This window comes from Jaculus jaculus, chromosome 12 (genome assembly GCF_020740685.1).
Source record: "Jaculus jaculus isolate mJacJac1 chromosome 12, mJacJac1.mat.Y.cur, whole genome shotgun sequence".
Lineage (NCBI taxonomy): Eukaryota > Metazoa > Chordata > Mammalia > Rodentia > Dipodidae > Jaculus > Jaculus jaculus.
Window position 1 is genome coordinate 31,509,722 of NC_059113.1, and position 22,380 is coordinate 31,532,101.

Consider the following 22,380-nt stretch of genomic DNA (forward strand, 5'->3'; position numbering starts at 1 on the left):
GTTGCCCCACAACTGGAGAGGTGAAGTACCCATGCCCTGCAGCATACCTTCTAAAGACGCCCTGCGCTGCTGGGGTCTGTCTCTGCCGTGCTTAAGAGCAGCTGCTTGGGATTTAGGATCCAGCTCTACCTGCCACTTCTAACTGCAAACCTGGCATGAGTGTCACCTGCCAAGCCTCTGATTCTGCAGCTGAGAAACAGACAGGGCTCTGAGAAAGGGTTGCCTCGAGGTTCAAGTGTGGACTCAGCACCCAATGAGCAAAATATCTGGTGGCTTCAAGAGGTCATTCAGTTCTTAGAGACTGAGTATTGTCTTCGGGTGGGATTTCAACACTAGGCTTCAGAGGGCCACTCCCTAGGAACTGCGCCTTTTCAAATTACCAAAAGGGACCCACCCCTCAACAATGGGCAGACAGGCTGTCTAGAGCTACTTGCAGGGAAAATACTGCTGCTGCTGCCAAGGAATTACTGTTTTTATACTAGCTAAATGGATGTGTGTGCTGGCGAAGGGTGCAAAGTGGAAATTTTCCTCTAAACTATCCAAGCAACAGACCACTGTAATTCTTCGTATAAAATGTACAACAGCCTGGCTTTGATCCCCAACACTGCAAAAACCACACAGAAAAACCATGTGTCCTGAGAGCAGAGCAAAGTACTTTTAATTACACATTTGAGAAATGTTGCAGATCAACACACAAATCAACGGAGGGAATATTCCACCTCTCTATCCCTGAGAAACCCTTTTATTTCTGCCTCACAGAAAGACCTGTGTGTGTGTGTGTGGGGGGGCTTCACTGGTGGCTAAAAAGCAATACCTGGAACCCCTGGCTAAACACATTTTCACTCAACACTCCTGCTAACAAGTATGTTGGCAGGCACCTGCTAAGCCCCTGAACTGGGCAGCCCAGGTTGTGTGCCCATTTCTAGCTCCAAACAATATTGAGTTACCTCTCACCTCATCCTTGGGGCTCAGGAAGGACCGCCCTGCCCCCAGCCTGACAGCCACAGGAGGGAGAGCACACCACGTCCCCCCTGGGAATAGCTAGGCACAACAAGGGCTACTCAGATACCACAACTTGAACCTGGCTGTGGAGTGTCCAAGCCCAGATCCACCTTGCCCTTCACTCACAACCATCTTTCGCAACTAAAAGCATACAGGGACCCTTTGTTTGCCGGGCAGCAAGTGTGGATGTCTCCTTAGCAAGGCCAGAGGGGAGATGACGTCGTAATCCAGGGCATGTGAATTTGAGGACACAGCCACTTGCCCAATATGCTCTTTGAGCCTGCGTGGGAAGGACAAAGGCCTAGCTCTCTTCCTCCCAAGGGAAGCACTGCTTTGGCTCTTCTCAGCCCTTTCTGGAGTGACAGGAGACAAAGGGAGCAAGAGCTAAGGGTGCGCACAGCTCACAGAGGCCGGAGGCTAGAGTTGGCCCCTGGCAGGGCTCTGGGTTGACACCCTCACAGATACAGCTCTGTTCACTAGCTTGAAAATAAAAGGAACCCAACTGTTGTGGAGAAACCACCCACCCTCTGCCCTTTCAAAACAATGTTCATTCTCTCACAGCCTTTTTAAATTATATTAAATCCATGCCATCTGAGCGCAGGCCTGATTTGTCCAGTGAATTTTATGCAAATGTTTCATGAAACTGCAGCTAATGGGAACAGTATGTACCTGGTACTGATCACACTGGGATGTGAGGAGCTGAGGGGAGGGAGAGAGCATGGCCTTCTCTCCCACTGTGCTCTTTTGGGTTTGCCCTTCCCCCTCCCCAGGAATAAGTCACTTTGTGAGTCAGGGTTGAGTGCAGCCACTGAGGCACCACACTGGCCTTACTTGGCCTCACAACCCATTGGGCTCTAAGGAGCTGCACAGCAAGGTTGTGGGGTCTCTTGCCCCTCGCAGTCGCTCTGGAAGCCTGGCCCCTACTCCTTGGGGATCTCGAACATGCAGAGGCTCTTGTACTTCTGCAGAAGCTCATTCTTGGTCCTGACTTGCTCTTGGAGGCTGTGCAGCAGCTGCTGCTGCTGCTCCGGGCTCAGGTGGATGCCGGGCATGGTGCTGATGAGCTTCCGCATCTCCTGGAACTTTGTTTTGAGGGCGTTCAGGTCCTGGTGGATGTCTGGGCTGTCTTTGTCCATACTGCAGAGGCAGAAGGCAGTCGGTCATTCACAGGTGCAGCTCAACACCCACACTGGCTTCCTCTCTGCATCCTCTGGTCCCTTAAAGATGGCTCTGGTGTGTCTGTCTCCTGACTAGGCTATGCACCCTGGAGGACAGCAACTGGTTCTTTAGGTAGGTTTAAGTCAGGTCATGAAAACACCCTCTTACCTAGCACAATCACCAAATCAGATGCTTAAAACTCTGCCCGTGAGGGCAGGGACTGCATCTCCCTTGTCACCCATGTCTCCCTATTGGCAGACCCTCAAGGAAAACTTGCTGAAGATGAATGTCTGGCAAGCAAGTCCACAGATGTGTGGTTCAATGAATGAACACATTATTACTAATCATCATCTAACCAATGTCAAAGAAATCTTGCTGAAATACTCCATTTTATCTAATTTGACCCATGGAAACCTAAATTTAGCTGCAGTTTGATCCTTGTTTAGGCTTGGAATCATAAAGACTAATTTCCATAAAGCTGCTTATAAATTTTAAATCACTTATGAGCAACTGGAAATTTTTCTGTAGATTCAGACAGCCTCCCCTACCACAATTCTGTGAACACCTGGCCTCTGGGTCAAGTCCGTTTTGGAAGCAGACCTTCCCTTCCTTCCACAGCTGTGATCAGCTGCAGACATCCCCACTGCTGTCCTCATCAGACCAAAAGCAAAGCAAGAATGAAAATCCTCACCTAACAACAAAGAAATAGCTTACTGGCTATGCTTAACATTTTTACAAGCTAGTTAAGTGGACAATCTTTGGAAACAAGCAGTTGAGATGGAAAGAAATGTCAGTTTGTAAGCTGTTCTAAAAAGATGCCACTGAGGTATGAGAGGGAAAACTGTCACTGATTATTTCTTCCATTTACAAATATTTATCCTGGGTTGGAGATTTCAACCCAGGTTGTGCTAATTTATGATTGTTATCTGTTATTCCTCCACTTATACGAAAATATCTGTCTTTCCTGGAGACCCATCAGCTGGCCACCAGGGCTGCTCACTGTTCACTATGGCTCTGGATTCAGAGATGGGCAGAATCAATCCTCTTCCAGATAAACACCCAAGCAAACATTTCTTGTTGCCATCTGATGCCCTCAGTATAGAGATACAATTACTGTGCCCTCTCTCAGGTGCCAGGGAAGGGCCTCAAGGCCTTAGGAGAATGGCAAGTGGGGATGGAGCCAGGCCCTCACACATGCTAGGCAGGCATGCCACTGAGCTCACCCTCATCCCAGCCAGGAAGCATGTTTGAGTGTTTTTCAATCTCTTGCTGTACCCACAAACCTGAACAGAAACCATCTGGACTTCTCGAGCACTCGACTTGGAGGGCATGTGTGCTAATGCTTTGTTACACACACACACCCCAAGGGTGTGCTGGAATTTAAGACACAATTTTTTTTACTTATTTGAGAGAGAGAGAGAAAGCGACAGAGAATGAGAGAGTGAGAGAATGGGCATGCCAGGGCCCTCAGCCACTGCGAACCAACTCCAGACACGTGCGCCCCCTTGTGCACATGTGCGACATTGTGCACTTGTGTCACTGTGCATCTGGCTTACGTGGGACCTGGAGATTCAAACATGAGTTCTTAGGCTTTGCAGGCAAGTGCCTTAACTGCTAAGCCATCTCTCCAGCCCTAAGATGCAATTTTAGGGAAATTGGCTCAGATAACATGAGTCTAAGATACATAAGCATAAATACAAATAAGCAAATAAACATATATAAAAGTAAGGCTGTCATAGTATTGCACACCTTTAATCCCAACACTCAGGAGGCAGAGGTAGGAGGATCGCCATAAGCTCAAGGCCAGCCTGGAGATACATAATTTCAAGCCTGGGCTAGGAGTAAGACCCTACATCAAAAAATACAAACAGCAGGGCTGGAGAGATGGCTTAGCAATTAAGGCGTTTGCCTGCAAAGCCAAAGGACCTTGGTTCGATTCCCTAGGATCCACATTAGCCAGATGCACAAGGGGGGCACATGCATCTGGAGTTCGTTTGCACTGGCTGGAGGCCCTGGTGCCCCCAATCTCTCCCTCTCTCTCGGTCAAATAAATAAATTTAAATTAAAATATTTAAAAAACAACAAAAACATATGGAAAAGTAAAATGTGGAAGTTTATGGTAATACAGTTCTTGAAGCAAACCCAGCTGGCCCAAAAGAAAACTGAATCCTGAAAGCAAGAAGTGGGCCACGATTAAGAAACTCATTTGTGAAAACTCCCCAAACTCCACGAGTGCCCATTCTTTACCAGGTGACCTTTTTAGGGAAGGAGTTGGCCTTCAAATAAGAAACTGGAGCTATATGAAAAGCCACCTGGAGGGGAGCTGGGCTGATGGGGCCTCTCCGGCTGAACTGATAACCTGCCCTAGTTGGTGGTGGTAAATAGCACAGAAGTCCTGAGGCGAGGAAAACACTCTATTCAGAAACTGGCTCAAGCCAAGTGGGCACCTGCTATGCCAGGATGATTGTGAAATACCCAGGCCCAAAGAAAAGGATCAGACCCAATACTGAGCGAATAAAGGCAGAAATTTCTAAATGGGCCTGCCTTTGTGTTCAATGTTAGTCATCATCCAACTTTAGAAGGACAAAAAGAGACCAGGTCAAGGATGAAAGTCAGACAAACAAGGGCAAAGTCAGGGCACTTTGGTTTCAGGCTTTTTAAAGAAAAGAGTGGGCAAAAATACTACAGCTGTGGGGGGTTCTCAGAGGACAGCATCCTTCCAGACGACAACAGAGACATCTAGGTATGTGCCTGGGATAGGCTAATGCATCTAAGACGCTCTGAAGGAGACAGACACAGAGAACATTCAACTCCTACCAAACAAGATATCCAGAAACACAGAGGCTCCCAAGACCTCATCACCGAAGCAGACCTAAAATGAAGCCAACATGGCTCAGGGAAATTTGCAGAAGAGGGAGCAGAAAGAATGTTAGAGCCACACGTTGGGTCATTATGCACAGAGACATTGCCTCCTACCCATAACTGATGGCTACCCCCACAATGCACAACCCATATTCCCAATGAGGAGGGTCCCTGCAGACGGGGGAGGACAGGGAGGAGGCTAACGATGGTACCAACATGGCAGTATACACACTGTGTACATAACTAATAAAAAAAAATCATGCTCTGATTTTCTGATTTTTTTAAAAGGTGCTTTATCACAGAAGCAAACTGGCAAAAAGTGGGCCATATATCTACTAGCAACTAGAAGCAAAAGGAACCCTGGGATCTACTGACGCCAAAGTCCTCCCAAACCTGACAGTCACTTCTTTTGATCTCTGGGTACTATCTGACTTGGTTTCCCATATTTTTCTCTACAAAACTTCCACCCCACTCAGTTACTCATCCCCTCCTTATCCCTACTGACTCGCTACAGTGTTCCAGGTCAGCCTAGGCTACAGTGAGAACCTCAGCCCTCTCCCCTGTTCACAGCTTCTTCTCCTGCTCCACTAACTCCAGTGGCTTTCATTCATTCTCCCCAAATCATTGTTCTCTTTTAAACATTTGGTAGATTCTTCTTATTTGGTGTATGTGTATGTGTGTACATTGGACATATGTGTGCCATAACGTACATATGGAGGTCCCTGTCCTCTGGCTCCTCGGTACCCATTTCTTCTCTCACTGTTCATTGCCCTGTTCATGGGCCTCTAGGAAACGCTCCTGTCTCTGCCTTCTTTCTTGAGAAGATGCACTGGGAGTTTAGAAGCCCACCACAGCTTCCAGCTTTCCTGTGCGGCCTGAGGACCCAAACTCAGGTACTCGGCGCTGCATGGCAAGCACTATATCCCCCCAGCCAACTGTCCAGCCACAGATGTCAGGAAGTTCTTTCAAAAATATATTTATTTATTTGAGGGGCAGAAATATGAATGGCAGTGTCAGGACCTCCTGCCACTGCAAATGCACTCCAGATGCATGCACCACTTTGTGTATGCAGCTCGACATGGGTACTGGAGAATCGAACCCAGGCTATCAGGCTTTGTAAGCCAGTGCCCTTAACTGCTCTCTCCAAGGGAGAATTTCAAAAGTGACAGCCATCAGGACTTAGAAAAAGGAAGTTCTGCTTGGTGAGATGGTTCAGAGATTAAAGGCACTTGCTTGCAAAACTTGATGGACAGGGTTCAGTTCCCCAGTACCCATATAAAGCCAGATGAACAAAGTGGTGAATGCATCTGGGGTGCATCTGCAGTGGCAAGAGGCCCTGATGTACTCATTCTCTCTCTCTCTCCCCTTGCAAATAAATAAAATAAAATGAAAAGGGAAGTCCTTTTGGTACCAGGTTCCAGAGACAATATGCACCAACATATATGTATACTGTTGCAGATCACTTCAAAATGTACAGATACAAACACGTTCATACTTCTATTTGACAGACACATGACTAAATGCGGTTCAGATTCTTGCTTTTTCACTTAATCCATGCTAGAAGTGTTTCCACATTAACATATATAATTGCATGGTGATATATTTGTGCGTGGGTGTTCGGAATGTTTGCAACTTGTCCGTCTGGCAATGAACGTCTTTGTGTACTAGTGTAAGCCATTCTGGTAAGGTAATTTCCTACCAGTGAGAATTCTGAGTCAAAGGTTATGTAATTTTTGATAGATATTACCAAAATGCTCTGAGCCAGGCATGGTGGCACACACTTGTAATTCCAGCTTCTTGGGAATGTGAGGCAGGAGGATCAGCGGTTTAAGGCCAGTCTAGGCAGTACAACAAGATCCCACCCCAAACACCTCCTTAACTGGACACTCTCACATCTAGCGGTGATCTGGTTTCCTCTGGTGTGGTTCTGTCAGCACCATGAGGCCTCTGGAAGGATTCTCGGCCTCCCACCCTTGCTTTCACCTGCCACACGGCTGCATGTATGACAAAGGTGCTGCTGCTCAGAGAAGTCTGAGAACAGCTGCTCTACCAAATGCCCCTGGACTCTTCATCCACACACAGCAGCTTCCTCGCTCTCCTTCTGCAGTCCAGCTCCCTCCTCCCAACATCCAGGAGATCGTTTTCCCTGGAGTCCAAAGAGCCCAGGAGCATCCAAAGTGGACTTTCCATCTGTCACCTCCATCTGCCCACCAACTACCTCCATCTGCCACCTCCATCTGCCTACCTCCTGCCGCCGCAGCTGGACAGCAGCCCTCGCCACACTGGGTGAGCTCTAACGCCACTCTTCCTCTTCCCCAGCCAGGGCTTCTGCCAACTCAAACTCCCCAGCACCGGCCAGCCCCCACCACTGCCACTGCCTGCTGGACACCTACGTCCTCCCCTTCCTAACCCTACTGCTAATCCCATTGCCCGCTGGACACCCACGTCCTCCCCTTCCTAACCCTACTGCTACAAACCTACCTTTACAAACCCAAGTCTGCTGCTTAAAACCTAGGGACTTTCAACCCCTGCCAAACCTATAGGAAGTTCAAACTGTAAAGAAGGCCACCAACACCTCTCTGAGGCCCCTCAACCTCTTACTCTTCCCAGGGCACACTCCCATAGCATAGAGTATGGGCGTGCCCTCCTGCCAATGAATTCCAGATGCATGCACTACTTTCTGCATCTGGCTTTAATGCAGGTACTGGGGAATCACACACAGCTATTAGGCTTGGCAAGTAAATGTTTTTAACCACGGAGCCATCTCTCCAGCCCCTGCTTTGTTTTTCAATGGTCTGGAAGTTGCCTCCACAGAGCCCAGCGGGGACTGGATCAGTTCAGTTACACAGCAGGGACTACGTGAACTGACACAGGAGAAAAGAGACTTGGGGAGCAGCTAGTTCTTCAAAGCAGCCTCCAGGCAGGACCAGTGGGCAGCTCCCCTTCCTCGCAACACAGCTGAAGGGGATGGTGGGAGCAGAAAGAGCTGCAGGACGGAGCAGCCCGCCCACAGCCCATGGTGCGCTTCCCACGCAGCCCTGTAGGGCTCAGCTGGCAGAAAGCCCGTGCGTGGGAGGACACAGGTCAGCAGCACCCTGTTCCCCTGAAAGAGGTCTTCCTGACCTGCCGTTGCAGCCACCTTGTTTCAGGAGCCCAGGCAGGCAGGAGGTTGCTTGGTATACATAACTTAAACTACCTCTGCAGGGTCGAGGGAGCCCCCGTACCCGTTAGCAGCCTATGACATTTGACAATGGTAAAGTATTTCATTAAAACCCCATTGTGGCGGTACCCATACTGACAGAATACACTGAGCGGGTCAAAAGCCGTAAGCAGCCAGGATGCCGCACTTCAGAATTCCTAGGCCGGGACACTTAGTTCCAGACTCAGCTTCAGATTTGCTGAATCTAAAGGGGAAAAACGGACTTACTCTCAATCTCACAGACCTTGCTTCATTGCTCCTTTATCATCCAGGTCCTTAGGAGCTTCTCTACATACCAAGCAAGGCTTCCAAGAGTTGGGCTCACAATAGTTCTTATACGCATAAAATGAAATTTTTATTTTCCACTTCCCTCATTCTTTAAAAATTCAAAAATAACATAAATGAGTAGGTCTCCCCACTCCCAGTACTGGGCCTCCTGTACGCCAGATAAGCACTCTGCTGCTGAAATACATCCCCAGCCCCCTTTTCACTTTCTGAGAAACCCTCACTTACTTGCCCATGCTGGCCTTGAAATCACTCTGTAGCTCAGAAGACTCTGAATTTACAATTCTCCTGCCTCAGTCTCTCCAGTAGCTGGGATTATAAGCCTGTACCACCAGGCACAGAGAACACATAGTTTAGAATCATTTATTCAACTATGAGAAAGATGCTGGAAGGGAAGTTGTGTTCTGGCTCCAACTACAAGCAGGATTATCCCAGCCACAGTGCCCAGGCTCCACACAGGACCACGGGTAGAGGTGAAGACTGGACACACAGAGCTGTGTGCAGAAGGCAGCCTCTGGGCAAGTCCTGCACGATACGAAGGTTCTCATTATGAGTGCATACTCAGAACTTGCAGCCATCAGTTCTGCAGTGGTTGACCCAGGCAAGGCATGTGAGGTGGTCTGCTGAGACCCCTAAATACAGGATTAAAACTCTGAGCTCACCGGGCTTGGTGGTGCAAGCCTTTAATCCTAGCACTTGAGAGACAGAGGTAGGAGGATCGCCATGAGTTCGAAGCCACTCTGAGACTACATAGTGAATTCCAGGTCATCCTAAGCTAAAGCGTGACCCTACCTCAGACTGACACCCCCCCCCAAATAAAAACAACTCTGAGCTCAATTTAGAAAGGAAAGAACCCTTAGAGATTTTTTAACATGGTCTCATTATGTAACCCAATCTGGTCTCAGTCTCCTGAGTGATGGGATTATACCATGTCCAACACCCTACAGAATTCTGAGCAAAGAAAAATGGACCTGGCACACTTGTGGAAGGAGCGTTGGTGGTGTAGTGGTGAGCACAGATGCCTTCCAAGACGTGGCTGTCGGGACTGCAGAGATAAGGAGTAGGCAAGAGGGCTTGTTGCGCAAGCATGAGGGTCTGAGGTCAATCCTCAGCACCTGAAAAACTGGGCATGGGCTGGAGAGATGACTTAGTGGTCAAGGCGTTTGCCTGCGAAGCCTAAGGACCCACATACGACACTCCAGAACCCTCATAAGCCAGACACACAAAGGTGAGGCAAGTGCAAGGTCACACATGCTCACTACATGGCACAAGTGTCTGGAGTTTAGTTGCAGGGCTGAGGCCCTGGCACACCAATTATCTCTCCCTTCCTCTCTTTCTCTCTTGCTCTCTCTTAAAAAAAAAAAATATATATATATATGTGTGTGTGTGTGTGTGTAAATTTAGGGCTGGAGAGATGGCTTAGCAGTTAAGGCGCCTGCCTGGGAAGCCAAAGGACCCAGGAAAGCCAAATGGACAAGGGGGTACATGTATCTGGAGTTCATTTGCAGTAGCTAGAGTCCCTAGTGCACCTATTCTCTCTCTCTCTACCTGCCTATTTCTGTATCTCTCTCTCTAATAAATAAATAAAATAAAAATAAAATTTAGCCAGGCATGGTGGCACATGCCTTTAATCCCAGCACTCGGGAGGCAGAGGTAGGAGGATCGCCAAGAGTTCGAGGCCACGCTGAGACTACATAGTGAATTCTAGGTCAGCCTGGACTAAAGTAAAACCCTACCTTGAAAAAACAAAACAAAAACAAGGAAGAAAAAATTTTTTAAAGCCAGGCATGGGCTTGGCTGCATGTGCCTATAACCCCAACACTGAAGGAGGCAGTCACTCAGTCTAACCAATAATTCGCATGAGTTCCAGGTTCAGTGAGCCTCTGTCTAAAGGAAATAAGGTGGTAGAGCAACAGAGGAGGACACCCTCCTCTCGCCTCCACACGTGTGCATGGGGTATGTACATCAGCACACGTGTGAATACACCACACTACACACACAAGTAAAAAGTAGTATTAAGATCCACTAATGGAGCTGGAGAGGTGGCTTAGTGGTTAAAGTGCTTGCCTGTGAAGCCTAAGGACCCAGGTTTGATTCCCCAGTACCTACATAAGCTAGATGCACAAGGTGGTGCTTCTGCAGTGGCTAGAGGCCCTGGAGTGCCCATATTCTCATTTTCTCTCTCTCTCTCTCTCTCAAATAAATAAATAAAATATAAAGATTAAGATTCAAAATTAGAAAAAAAGATTCAAAATGAGGGCTGAAGGGATGGCATAGCAATTAAAGACATTTGCTTGCAAGCCTGAAGACCCAGGTTCAACTCCCCAGTACCTACGTAAACCAGATGCACAAAGGGGCACATACATCTGCAGTTCATTTACAGTGGCAAGAAATCCTGATGCACCCTTACCCACACATTCCCTCTCTCTCTCCTCTGCTTGCAAATAAATAAATAAAAATATTTTTTCTTACAAAGGTCCAAAATGACGTTGGTACTGGATAATGACTGGGGTCAACAGACTATAAAGTATAATTCAGGTTAAGAGGAAATGTTCCATTAGTCACAGCATTGTGACCACTAGGAAACTGGTCAGGAAAGGCCAGATGCTATGGGGAAGTACTGACGAGCAGGAGCAAGGAAGGAGAGTGGCTTTGTCAGGGAAGGAAGTAGAGCAAGAAGCGCCCAGGACTTACACAGCTTGGTACTGGTGAGCAGAAGGTCTAGACACAGATGAGAGGACATATGGGGTCCAGTGCAGGGTGTCAAAGGCGGCAACGCAAGCAGGGACAAGAGTGAACACTCAATCAACGGTCAGGGGAAGAGGCAGACAGTGGAGAGAAAAGTTGCTCCCAGTTAACACAAAATAAATCCCAGAAGCACCTAGGAAATGAAAGTAGAAGCCAGAGCACAAGCATTCTGGGAAAAGATCACTATCCATACAACCTTAATTTATAACTTTTTTCTTTTTTTTTGCAGTGTTGGGAATGAAAGTCAGGGCTGTACACATGCTGTGCTCTAGCACTGAGCTACACCCCAGCTGCAAGGCCCTTCTACGTGGAGTCAGTTATGGTCTGGATAGGAAATGTCTCCCACAGCCTCGTGTTTTTAACACTTGCTCCGTGGTTGGTGACACTATTTTGGGAAATTCTGGAAATTTTAGGAGGTGGGACTTAAGTGGAAGAAGCGGGTCACCTGGAGCACGTACTGGAGTGGGGTGGGGTGGGGGAGTACCTTGTCTTTGGACCATTCTTCTCTCCACTCCTGTCCTCCATCAAACCTCCCATTCTGAAACAGTGAGCCCAAAGACGCTCCTTCTCACTGAGGTTGTTTCTACTGACTGTTTTGTCGCAGGGAGAAGTAACTAACACAGACTCACATTTACGCATCATAAAGGAAAAGCTGAACAAATCTGACTATAGAAATGATGACCATGAGCAAAGATAAGAAAAACAACGAGTGAATTTACACTACATCTGACTGGCAAGAGCTCCTCAAAAGAAGCATGGCCTCCCAGGAGAATGGGCAGCACATGGGGAAAAGTACACGCAACATCAAAAGTTGTGTATGAAAAGATGCTTTAGGGCTGGGGAGATGGCGCAGAGGCTAAGAGCACTTGCTGCTTAAGCATGAGGGCACGGGAAGACCAGAGACTACTAGAGTGCAATTTCCCCAGTGCCCACCTAAAACGCTGGACACAGTCACATGTATCTATCATCCCAGTCCCAGGGGAGGGGGTGAGATCAGAGAATTGCTGGGGTTCAACAACTTTATTTTTTTAATTTAATTGTTTATTTATTTATGAGAGAGAAAGAGTCAGATAGAGAGAATGGGCACACCAGGGCCTCTAGTCACTGCATATGAACTTCAGACACATGTATTCCCTTGTGCACCTGGCTTAAGTGGGTCCTGGAGAATTGAACCAGGGTCCTTAGGCTTCACAGGCAAATGTATTAACCTCTAAGCCACTTCCCAAGTCCCATCGCCAACTTTAAACAGCAGTTCTGGGTTAAGGAACAGACCTCATATCTCAAGGGAGTACACAAGTACGTAACTGAGCGATAGAGAAAGGCCCTTAAAGGTCTCCAGCCTCCACACACATGCACACAGTGCAAATCCCATACATAGCACACCACATGTACTCTGATACACACACACACACATTTTACCTAAAGTAATAAAAATTATCAGTCAACATAGCCATTCTGATCTACCAGATTAGTCAAAGTTAAAAGCTGACTGGTGGCAACAGAGGCATGGCGGAGGCAGGAAATGCACTGTGGTGGAAGCATTAACTCATGTCTTCTTTCCAAACTTGGTTAACAGTGACCAAAATGTTACATGCACATATCCCATCGCTAGAAATGTCTCTTGGAGAGATTCTCAAGAACTCACTGAGACAGGACAGACACAGGTACTCACTGTAGCACCAAGTGCATCAGCAAAACCCTCATACAGTGAGTGTCACTGGAAGGTTTACGAAATGATGGTGGACAATCACCCAGGTTTGGGGCAGGGAGCTGTGTAGGGCAGACCACTTCCCAGTTTACATCAAAGGACACTCCTGGGATCACTGCCAGCTACTTTGTCTCAGTGCTTTCTAGGTGGCAGGCTGGGCCATTTCACAGCAGCCCAACGTGCAAGGACTAGAGTTTGGAGGAGTCAGTCAAAACCAATCAACAGCCATCAAAATACAAACTGCATGTCCCCTGCTGTAACACTTCCATGGCAGAGAGCTGGCCTCACCGTCAGCTCCCCACACAAGGCTGCTCAGACGCCCTCACATAAAGACCCACTGCAGAAACCCCAATGCTCTGCGGCTGCCTTACCTTGGCACATCTTTGCATGAATACAGAAGAGTGTCCAGAGCAGCCAAACTAAGCAAAAAGGCACTGGAAAAAGCCAGGCATGGTGGTGCACGCCTTTAATCCCGGCACTCAGAAGGCTGAGGCAGGAGGATTGCCATGAATTGGAGGCCACCCTGAGACTCCATAGTGAATTCCAGGTCAGCCTGGGCTAGAGTGAGACCCTACCTCGAAAAGAAAAGGCACTGGAGACCCTGGTGTCGCCGTCTCTGAAAAGCCACATGCATGGATGATTCTGGGAGGAAGTTTAAGAGTATACTCCTAGCAGCTAGCATTTTCCATACTCTAGAGTCATTTTATAAATAATCATGTATGTGTGTAAGTGCGTATGTGTATGTGGGGGACAACATGTGTGTGGAGGTCAGAAGACACCCCCAGAGTGTTAGTCCTCTATTTCCACCTTGCTTTGAGACCAGATGGCTCTTGTTTTCACCGCCAAGGCCGAATAGCTGGGCCCGTGAGCTTAGGGAGTCTCCCAGCTCTGCCTCCCACTGCTGTAGGCACGCTGGGATTACAGGCCCAAGCACTTTTGCACCAGGCTTCACAGAGGTGCTAGGGATTCAAACTCCCACCAGCAGGCTTGTGGAGCAAGAGCCTTTAAGCGCCATCTCCCCAGGCCTAAGTAGTTTTTAAGAAACAACTAATGACTTGGTGCTGAGCTCTTTGGAACAAGAAAGGCTATATCTCTACTTCAGGTCTGACTCGTTCTCATCCGCAGCATGAGGCAAACACAGTCCAAGGAGTGCTGAGGAAAGCACAGGACCATGGGATCAGTGTCGAAGAGGGCCATCTTGGACCACTGGCCCTGCTGCGGCCCTCACCTCTCTGGTCAGGCTGCCAGGACTGTAGTTCTGCTAGCTGCTCAGCCCTCCCAAACCAAAGGCTGCCTCCTGTAAGCGAAGGGCTGCCTTCAGTTCCCCAGTTGCTACCTTGGATTCATGCTCAACACCAACACATCACACTGAGCGTTAGCCCATCCTTTTCCATGGTGATGCCAGCAGTTGACCTTTCTGATCACACTGCCCCCTTGGGCCCTGTCTTCCTTACAGCAGTGTTCTTCCCATGCCCAGTGGCCTGGGATGCTGGTCACATATGTATGAGTAAAATGTAAAAGATTCTGAATAAGAGTACATGTTTCACTCTCTTAAAATTAACTGATGCGGCTTTTCTTGGAGGAAGAAGTCTCTCCCTTTCAGGGTCTCTTTCCTTCCAGAAAATGACATTGGTGTGAACAAACTGATAATACTTCCAGATTATAAAAGTATGGCATATATGATTAAGAACAGTATGTAATACTTGCTATTAAATGACTATGTTACTGGTTTATGTGTTTATTATACTGTACTTTTTTTAAAGGACTTAAATTTTTTATTAAAGATTTTATTTTTTAACTTTATTTTTATCTATTTATTTGAGAGAGAGAGAGAGAAAGAGGCAGAGAGAGGGAAAGAGAAAATGGGCACACCAGGGCCTCCAGCCACTGCAAACAAACTCCAAATGCATGTGCCCCCTTGTGCATCTGGCTTACGTGGGTTCTGGGGAGTTGAACCGAGGTCCTTGGCTTTGCAGGCAAACACCTTAACCACTAAGCTATGTCTCCAGCCCAAGATTTTATTTTTATTTATTTATTAAAAACAGAGGGAGGGAGAGAAAGAACGGGCATGCCAGGGCCCCTTAGCCATTGCAAAAGAGCACCAGACACAAGTGCCATTATTGTGCATCTGGCTGACATGGGACCTGGAGAATCAAACCTGGGTCCTTAGGCTTCATAGGCATGTACCTTAACTACTAAGCCATCTCTCCAGCCTTTTGTTATTGTTGTTGTCATTGTTTGCTTGTTTTTCGAGGTAGGTCTCACTAGCCCAGGCTGACCTGGAATTCACTTTGTAGTCTCTGGGTGGCCTTGAACTCTCAGTGATCCTCTTACCTCTCCCGAGTGCTGGGATTAAAGGCATGTGCCACCACGCCTGGCTCCTCCCTCCCCGCTTTTTTTTCTTTTTAAAGTAGGGTCTCTCTCTAGCCCAGGCTGACCTGGAACTCATTCTGTCTCTTAGGCTGGCCTTGAATTCAGGGCTGGGATTAAAGGCATGTGCCACCACACTCAGCTTAAGCTGTACTTTTATTTTTCTTTGAGGTTGGGTCTCACTCTAGCTTAGGCTGATCTGGAATTCACTCTGTAGTCTCCGGGCAGCCTTGAACTCTCAGTGATCCTCCTACCACGGCCTCCCGGATGCTGGGATTAAAGGTGTGCACCACCATGCCCGGCTTAAGCTGTACTTTTAACTGTTACTTTAAAGCACACTACTTATTTAAAAAGGTCACTGAGTGTGGTAGCACATACCTGTAGTCCTAGCATCAGGAGACTGAAACAGGAGCACAAGTAGTCAAAGCTAGGTAGCAAAACCCTGTCTTAAAAAAAAAGAAGGGCAGGAGAGATGGCTTAGCGGTTAAGGCATTTGCCTGCAAAGCCAAGGATCCTGGTTCAATTCTCCAGGACCCATGTGTAAGCCAGATGCACAAGGGGGCACATGCATCTGGAGTTTGCAGTGGCTGAGGGCCCTGGCATGCCCATTCTCTCTCTGCCTCTGTCTCTCAAATAAATAAGAAAAAAGAAAAATAAGAAATAAAGGGAGGGAGAGAAAAGCTAAAAAGCTCATGCCTATAATCCCAGCACTTTGGAGGCTGAGGTAGGAGGATTGCTGTTTGAGATCAGCTTGGGCTACAGAGTGAGTTCCAGGTCCCAGGCTAGAGACTCTGCCTCCAGAAAAAAAAAAAATCAAGGAAGCAAGCAAGACTTAAGAGGTTGGAGATGTAGCTTGGAGGGGAGGGAAGAAAGGAGGAAGGGGAGAAAGCAAAAAGAAAGGTAGTTCCCTGTAGAACAGGATGCTTTACTACACCAGCTGCAGCTTCATACACCCCCCCCATGCATGAAGAGGCCCTAGAAGTGACTAGAGTACCACCTAAGTTTATCAAAATAAACTTTAAGATAAATGTTTAGCAGTAATGTACTTCTTAGAACATGTTCTTATTCTTTTGAGATACAATTAAGTTTGGAAGACCACTTAAAAACTAATGTAGAGCTGGAGGGATGGCTTAGCAGTTAAGGCATTTGCCTGCAAAGCCAAATGACCCGGTTCAATTTCCCAGGACCCAAGTTAGCCAGATGCACAAGGGGGTGCATACATCTGGAATTCATTTGCAGTGGCTGGAGGCCCTGACTCAGCTATTATCTCCCCCCTGTCAAATAAATAAAAATAAAATATTTTAAAAACTAAGCTAATTAGGCTGGGCTGGTGAAATGGCTTAGCGGTTAAGGCACTTGCCTACAAAGCCTAAGGACCCAGGTTCAGAGCCCATGTAAGCCAGACACACAAGGTCTGGAGTTCAACTGCAGAGGTTAGAAGCCTTGGTGTGCCAATTTTCTCCCCTCCCCTCTCTCTCAAAATAAATAATAAAAAAAACATAGGCCAGGACTGGAGAGATGGCTTAGCAGTTAAGGCATTTGCCTACAAAGCCAAAGGATCCTGGTTCGATTCTCTAGAACCCATGTAAGCCAGATACACTGGGGGTGCATGCATCTGGAGTTCATTTGCAATGGCTGGAGGCTCTGGTAACATCTTTCTTTCCTCAAATGTTTTCCATCATACTAACTGCTCTCTTAATTTTTAAAAAGTATAAGCTATCCACGGTTGTTTTTCCTTTGCTTATAACTAGCAAGCCCTATGAAGGTAAAAAAAAAAAAAAAAAAAAGTTAAGCTGGGCGTATGGCACACGCCTTTAATCCCAGCACTCAGGAGGCAGAGGTAGGAGGATCACCGTGAATTCGAGGCCACCCTGAGACTACATAGTGAATTCCAAGTCAGCCTGAGCTAGAGTGAGACCCTAACTCGGAAAACCAGGAAAAAAGTTAGCTTTTGGGGCTGGAGAGATGGCTCAGTGTTTAATGGCACTTGCTTGCAAAGCCTGACATCCTAGGTTCAATTCTCCAGTACCCACTTTAAGCCAGATGCACAAAGTGGAGTTCATATGCAGTGACAGGAGTCGCTGGTGTGCTCATACTCTTTCTGTCTGCTTTTTTCTTTCTCTCTCTCAAATAAATAAGGCTGAACGGCTTAGTGGTCAAGGCATTTGCCTATGAAGCCTAAGGACCCCAGTTTGATTCCCCAGGACCCACATAAGCCAGATACACAAGGGGACACATACATGCATCTGGATTTCATGTGCAGAGGCTAGAGGCCTTGGCCTGCCCATTCTCTCTTTCTCTCTCTCTGCCTCTTCCTCTCTCTCTCAAATAAGTAAATAAAATATTAAAAAATAAATATTTTTAAAAGCTAGTTCCTTCCCTGTGTACATCCATAGTGCTTAGCTGTGTTTCACATAGACAACATGTTGCCTATCTGTTGAAAAGGGAACTAAACTGAATAAAAGGTATCTCTAATCTGAAAATCTGAAATTTACCAAAATCCAAAAGCTTTTCAGTGCCCACATAATGGCACAAGTGGAAAATTCTACATATGGTTTCATGTGACCAATCAAAACTCAAGTGAACTAAAACTGGTGTATGAAATTACCTTCCCAAGTGGGAGGAATGGCTCAGTGGTTAAAGGCACCTGCTTGCAATACCTGAAGGCCAGGGTTCAATTCCCCAGCCCCTAAGTCAAGTCAGATACAGAAAGTGGAGCATGCATCTGAAGTTTGTTTGCAGAAACAAAAGGCCATGGTGCACCCATTCTCTCTCCTCTCTCTCTCTCAAACACACACACACACACACACACACACACACACACTTAAAAAAAAAAAAAAAGTAAGGCTATGTGTTTAAGGCCTTCAGTCTCATTTCCCAGACATTTCACTGAGAGATTGTAGCTCTTTCTCACCTCACATCTGACCAAGCCTAGACTAGGTGTGGGCTTCTGGACCACCTCCTGTTATAACTAAGGCTACTTTGGGGCAGAGAAGACTGAAAAACCATATCCCCTGGTCCCTTACTCAACACATCACCCAAAGCTCCCCCCTCGCAGAGCACTTGCCCTCCTCTTCCCTCTCTTGCTTTCTTGGGCTCTCCTGTTCTCTCCTCGGCACCCGCGTCCCCTTTCTCCGTCCTCTCTCCCCTCTGCCTGCCTCTTGCTCTCTCTCACCAGTTACAACAGTCTTAACATTTGTCTTGGTGCCTCTGTCCCGACCCCAAAATGCAACGCAAACAGGAGCGGGCACCACAGCTCCCGTGCGTTGGGCACGTCGCCACTCTCCGGGCCCGAGGAAGTTGCAAAGCTGACAGACCCGATCCTGGGCGCTTCTTGCCGGAGCTCTCAGTTTCCCCCGTCGGCGAAATGGGGGAGGGGCGTGGCCCAGACCTCCCAGGCCTTGGCAGCTTTGGCACACCGTGGCACCAGAGGGCGAGAAGCCAGGTCGGTGGCTCGGCGCCTCCTAGGCCCTTACCATTTGATGATGTTGTGAACCAAGGGTAAAAAGGAGTAGTTCTCCTCCTCCTTGACGCCCGAGGGTGACTGGGGCCGCCGCGCGGGCGACTGCTGCGCCGGGGCAGCGGCGACGGGCGGCGGCGGCAGCGCTTTGGACTCGGGCAGCGGCGGCTCGGGAGGCGGCGGCAGCGCATCCTCGGACTGTCGCCCGCCGGCCACCCCAGCGGAGGACATACCTCGGGGATTCCGAGGGCCAAACGGTAAGACTCCGGGGGAAGAGGAATGGGGGGTGGGGGGAGCGGCCTCCGAGAGGGTCGCGGGGAAGTGACGTCACCGCCGCGCGCCTCTGGGAGCCGGGCCGCGGGGCTCTGCGCGTGCGCTCTGCGGATGCGGCGTCCAGTGTTGCTAGGCGACCTGCCCGTGAGCCGCTCTGGATTGATTGTTAAATAGTCGGAGACCCAGGTTCGATTCCCCAGGACCCAGGGCCTCCAGCCACTGCAGAATGAACTCCAGACGCGTGCGCCACCTTGTGCACCTGGCTTACGTGGGTCTTTGGGAATCGAACCTGTGTTCTTAGGGTTTGCATTCAAGCCATGTCTCCAGCCCTCACCTCTAAATTATTCTTATTTAGTTAAAGGTCTTGGCAGAAACTACAGTACACTTTAACCTCACAAAATGGTTGACTCCCCCCACCCAAAAAAATTCTCACTTGCATAAAGACTTTTCTAGGACTCTGGGCCAGTTCTATTAGCTTGTAATTATAATTCTCAAAACAAATATGGCATGGGAGCTGTATGATAAGTTGCCAGTCAATGGAGCAACCATCTTAAAGCTTAGCACACAAGACAGAAGACAGATCTAGGAAAGTTATCAACTGGCAGAGAACTTCTTATCAGTCCACGGCCATGTCAATAAGAGGGCAAGAAGCCTACCTCCAAGAAGCAAGACAGGAGCATGGAAGGCCATGGTGGCCACTCCCAAGGACAGCAGAGATGGTGTCATCAGGCACATTAGGAAGGGATGGGGAGGCGGAGCCTTGGGCAAGGGGACATTAGAGGTGTGCCATTGGGTCTTCAGTTATGGATCTCAGCACAGCTTGCTTTACAGAGCTACCCAGAGTGAAGGCAAGCGGGTGCCAGAGGTTGCAGGGTTTTCTTCTAAACACGGACATTTTCCCCCAAAAGGACGACTTTCTAAGAGGCCTGGGAGAGGGCTGCAGAGAATGCTTAGTGGTTAAGGCACTTGCCTGGCAAGCATAAAGACCTGGGTTCAATTCCCCAGTACCAATGTTAGCCAGATGCACAAGGTGGCACGTGTGTCTCTAGTTCATTATCAGTGGCTGGAGGCCCTGATACACTGGTTTTCGCTCTCTCTCTCTTTCAAATAAATAAGTAAAATATTTTAAATGATGTAAAAATAAAAAGAGTTCTGGGCCTGTAAGAATAGATTCAGGTGTGCTAGAAGACGGTACAACCTGCAACAACCTTTGGACTCATCTGGGGAAATAACAATGGTGAGGGGTAAAACAGTAATAGTATCAGCAGCTAGCACAGCCACAGTGGGACGAAAGTAGTATCAAGCAGCAGTAACAACCCCTATCTCACTGACGCCACGAAAGAACTGTCATTTGATAGAGGAGGAAACTGAAGCTCAAAATGGCTGTGAAGCCCAGGTGTGGTGGCACATGCCTTTAATGCCAGGACTCAGGAGGCTGAGGAATCACTATGAGTTTGATTGAGGCCAGCCTGGGACTACAGAGTAAATTCCAAGTGAGGCTGGGCTACAGTGAGATCCTACCTTGAAAAAAAAAAAGTGTCAGTATGGCTATTATGTGAGCCTCAGAGTCACATGATCACAAAGTTTACTTAAACCAAGTCTATGTTCGAAAACCTGTACTTCAGTGACCACAGGTTCCTCCTCCCTGTTCTGTAACTTTGTGATTCAAACTGTGAAAACTAGCTTTAATTCAGAGTTCAAGAAGCAGTCCAATAGTCATCAATAATATTCCCGTAGCAACACGTCATCTTTTCCCTCCCAGTGTGTTTTTTTTTTTATAACTTAATTAGAAGCCTCAACTTCATCGTTGGCAGAATGAGGACATCTCTTTAAAAAACCCAAACACTTCAGGTATAAATAGACATGGCTAACAACAATAAGTGGGGTACATAGGAAACATGACTAAGTATAGTTCATTGACAGTTTGCCCTAAAAATAGTTAATATAATTAGTGGCAAAGAGTAAAGCTGACTTCATAACGTTGCAAGTGGCTGTTGGAGAATTGCTCCCTGTGCTGGCTTCATTAAGGCTGAAATTGCTGCAAAAGTGTGCATCTGTATAACCATTCTGCAAAAAGTTAAAGAGTGCAGGGCACCAGTGAGCTGTAAAAGGAAGGTCACAGAGGCTTCATTGAGTTAAACTATAGCCATCGCTCTCTTGGGCAGGTTCACACACCTGCTCAGAGTGCCTTGACCTATCAGGTTGGTGGTTGAAAGATCAGGCTTAGTGGGTTAGAAGATGGCTCAGCCCATCTTAATTATTTAAGTATTATTTCATTTAAAAAGAGGAGTGATCTCAGGTAGGAGAGATGGCTCAGTGGTTAAGGCACTTGCCTGCAAAACCTAATGACCCAGGTTCAATTCCCCAGTACCTACATAAAGCCAGATGCACAAAGTGGTGCATACATTTGCAGTCGGTTTGCAGTAGCTAGACACCCTAGTGTGCCCATTCTCATTCTCTCTCCCTCTCACTCTCTCTCCCTCTCTCCCTCAGTGTCTCCTGGGAAATACATAAATAAAAAGAAGAGAAATGGTCTTTATCAGCACTCTTCAAGAGAAATACAACATGTGTCATAACTGTGAGTGGCTTCCTAGTAGCCACACTACAAAATGAAGTGAAGTTAATAAATAGTATATTGCCAGGTGTGGTGGCGCACGCCTTTAATCCCAGCACTCGGGAGGCAGAGGTGGGAGGCTCACCGTGAGTTCGAGGCCACCCTGAGACTACATGGTGAATTCCAAGAGAGCCTGAGCTAGAGTGAAACCCTACCTCAAAAAAGAAAAATAAATAAATAGTATATTATGTTTAACTTAGTATGGTGGTTTGATACAGGTGTCCTCCACAAATTTAGGTGTACTGAATGCTAGGTTCCCAGCCGATGGAGATTTGGGAATTAATGGCTCCTGGAGGCAGTGTATGGGTATTATAGCCAGTTTCCCCTTGCCAGTGTTTGGCACACTGTCCTGTTGCTGACCACCTGATGTTAATGAGTAGGTGATGTCCACCCTCTGCTCATGCCATTATTTTCCCTGCCACCATGGAGCTGGGCACAAGGGGTTTGCTACATGGACTCTGGCTATACAGCATGGGATAAGCTAGTCAACTTTCTTTTTCGTTAATTTTTATTTATTTTATTTATTTGAAGAAGAGAGAGAGGCAGATAGAGAAGAGAATGGGCACGCCGGGATCTCTAGCCACTGCAAGCAAACTCCAGATGCATTATCCACTTTGTGCATCTAGCTTTATGTGGATACTGGGGAATTGAAGCCAGTTCACTGGGCTTTGCAGGAAAGCACCTTAACCACAGAGAAATCC

At 47.6% G+C, this 22,380-nt stretch overlaps 1 protein-coding gene across 1 annotated transcript; it reads right to left on the reverse strand.

Annotated features, from left to right (window-relative positions):
- Nucleotides 1–633: 633 nt before the first annotated feature.
- Med9 (mediator complex subunit 9) lies at nucleotides 634–19,097 on the reverse strand. Its single transcript, XM_004669053.2, has 2 exons — nucleotides 18,809–19,097; nucleotides 634–2,139 (listed from the first exon to the last, which is right to left on the reverse strand). The coding sequence occupies exons 1-2, from the start codon at nucleotides 19,021–19,023 to the stop codon at nucleotides 1,923–1,925; spliced, it is 432 nt and encodes a 143-aa protein (XP_004669110.2). The 5' UTR covers nucleotides 19,024–19,097; the 3' UTR covers nucleotides 634–1,922.
- Nucleotides 19,098–22,380: the final 3,283 nt, after the last annotated feature.

What these genes read in the sequence shown, in the direction of transcription:
- Med9 (XM_004669053.2), bottom strand. Translation starts at nt 19,023, where the DNA reads ATGTCCTCCGCTGGGGTGGCCGGCGGGCGACAGTCCGAGGATGCGCTG. An exon ending in GTTCACAACATCATCAAATG is followed by an intron (nt 2,140 to 18,808) that starts GTAAGGGCCTAG and finishes CTGCCTCTGCAG; the next exon opens with TATGGACAAAGACAGCCCAG.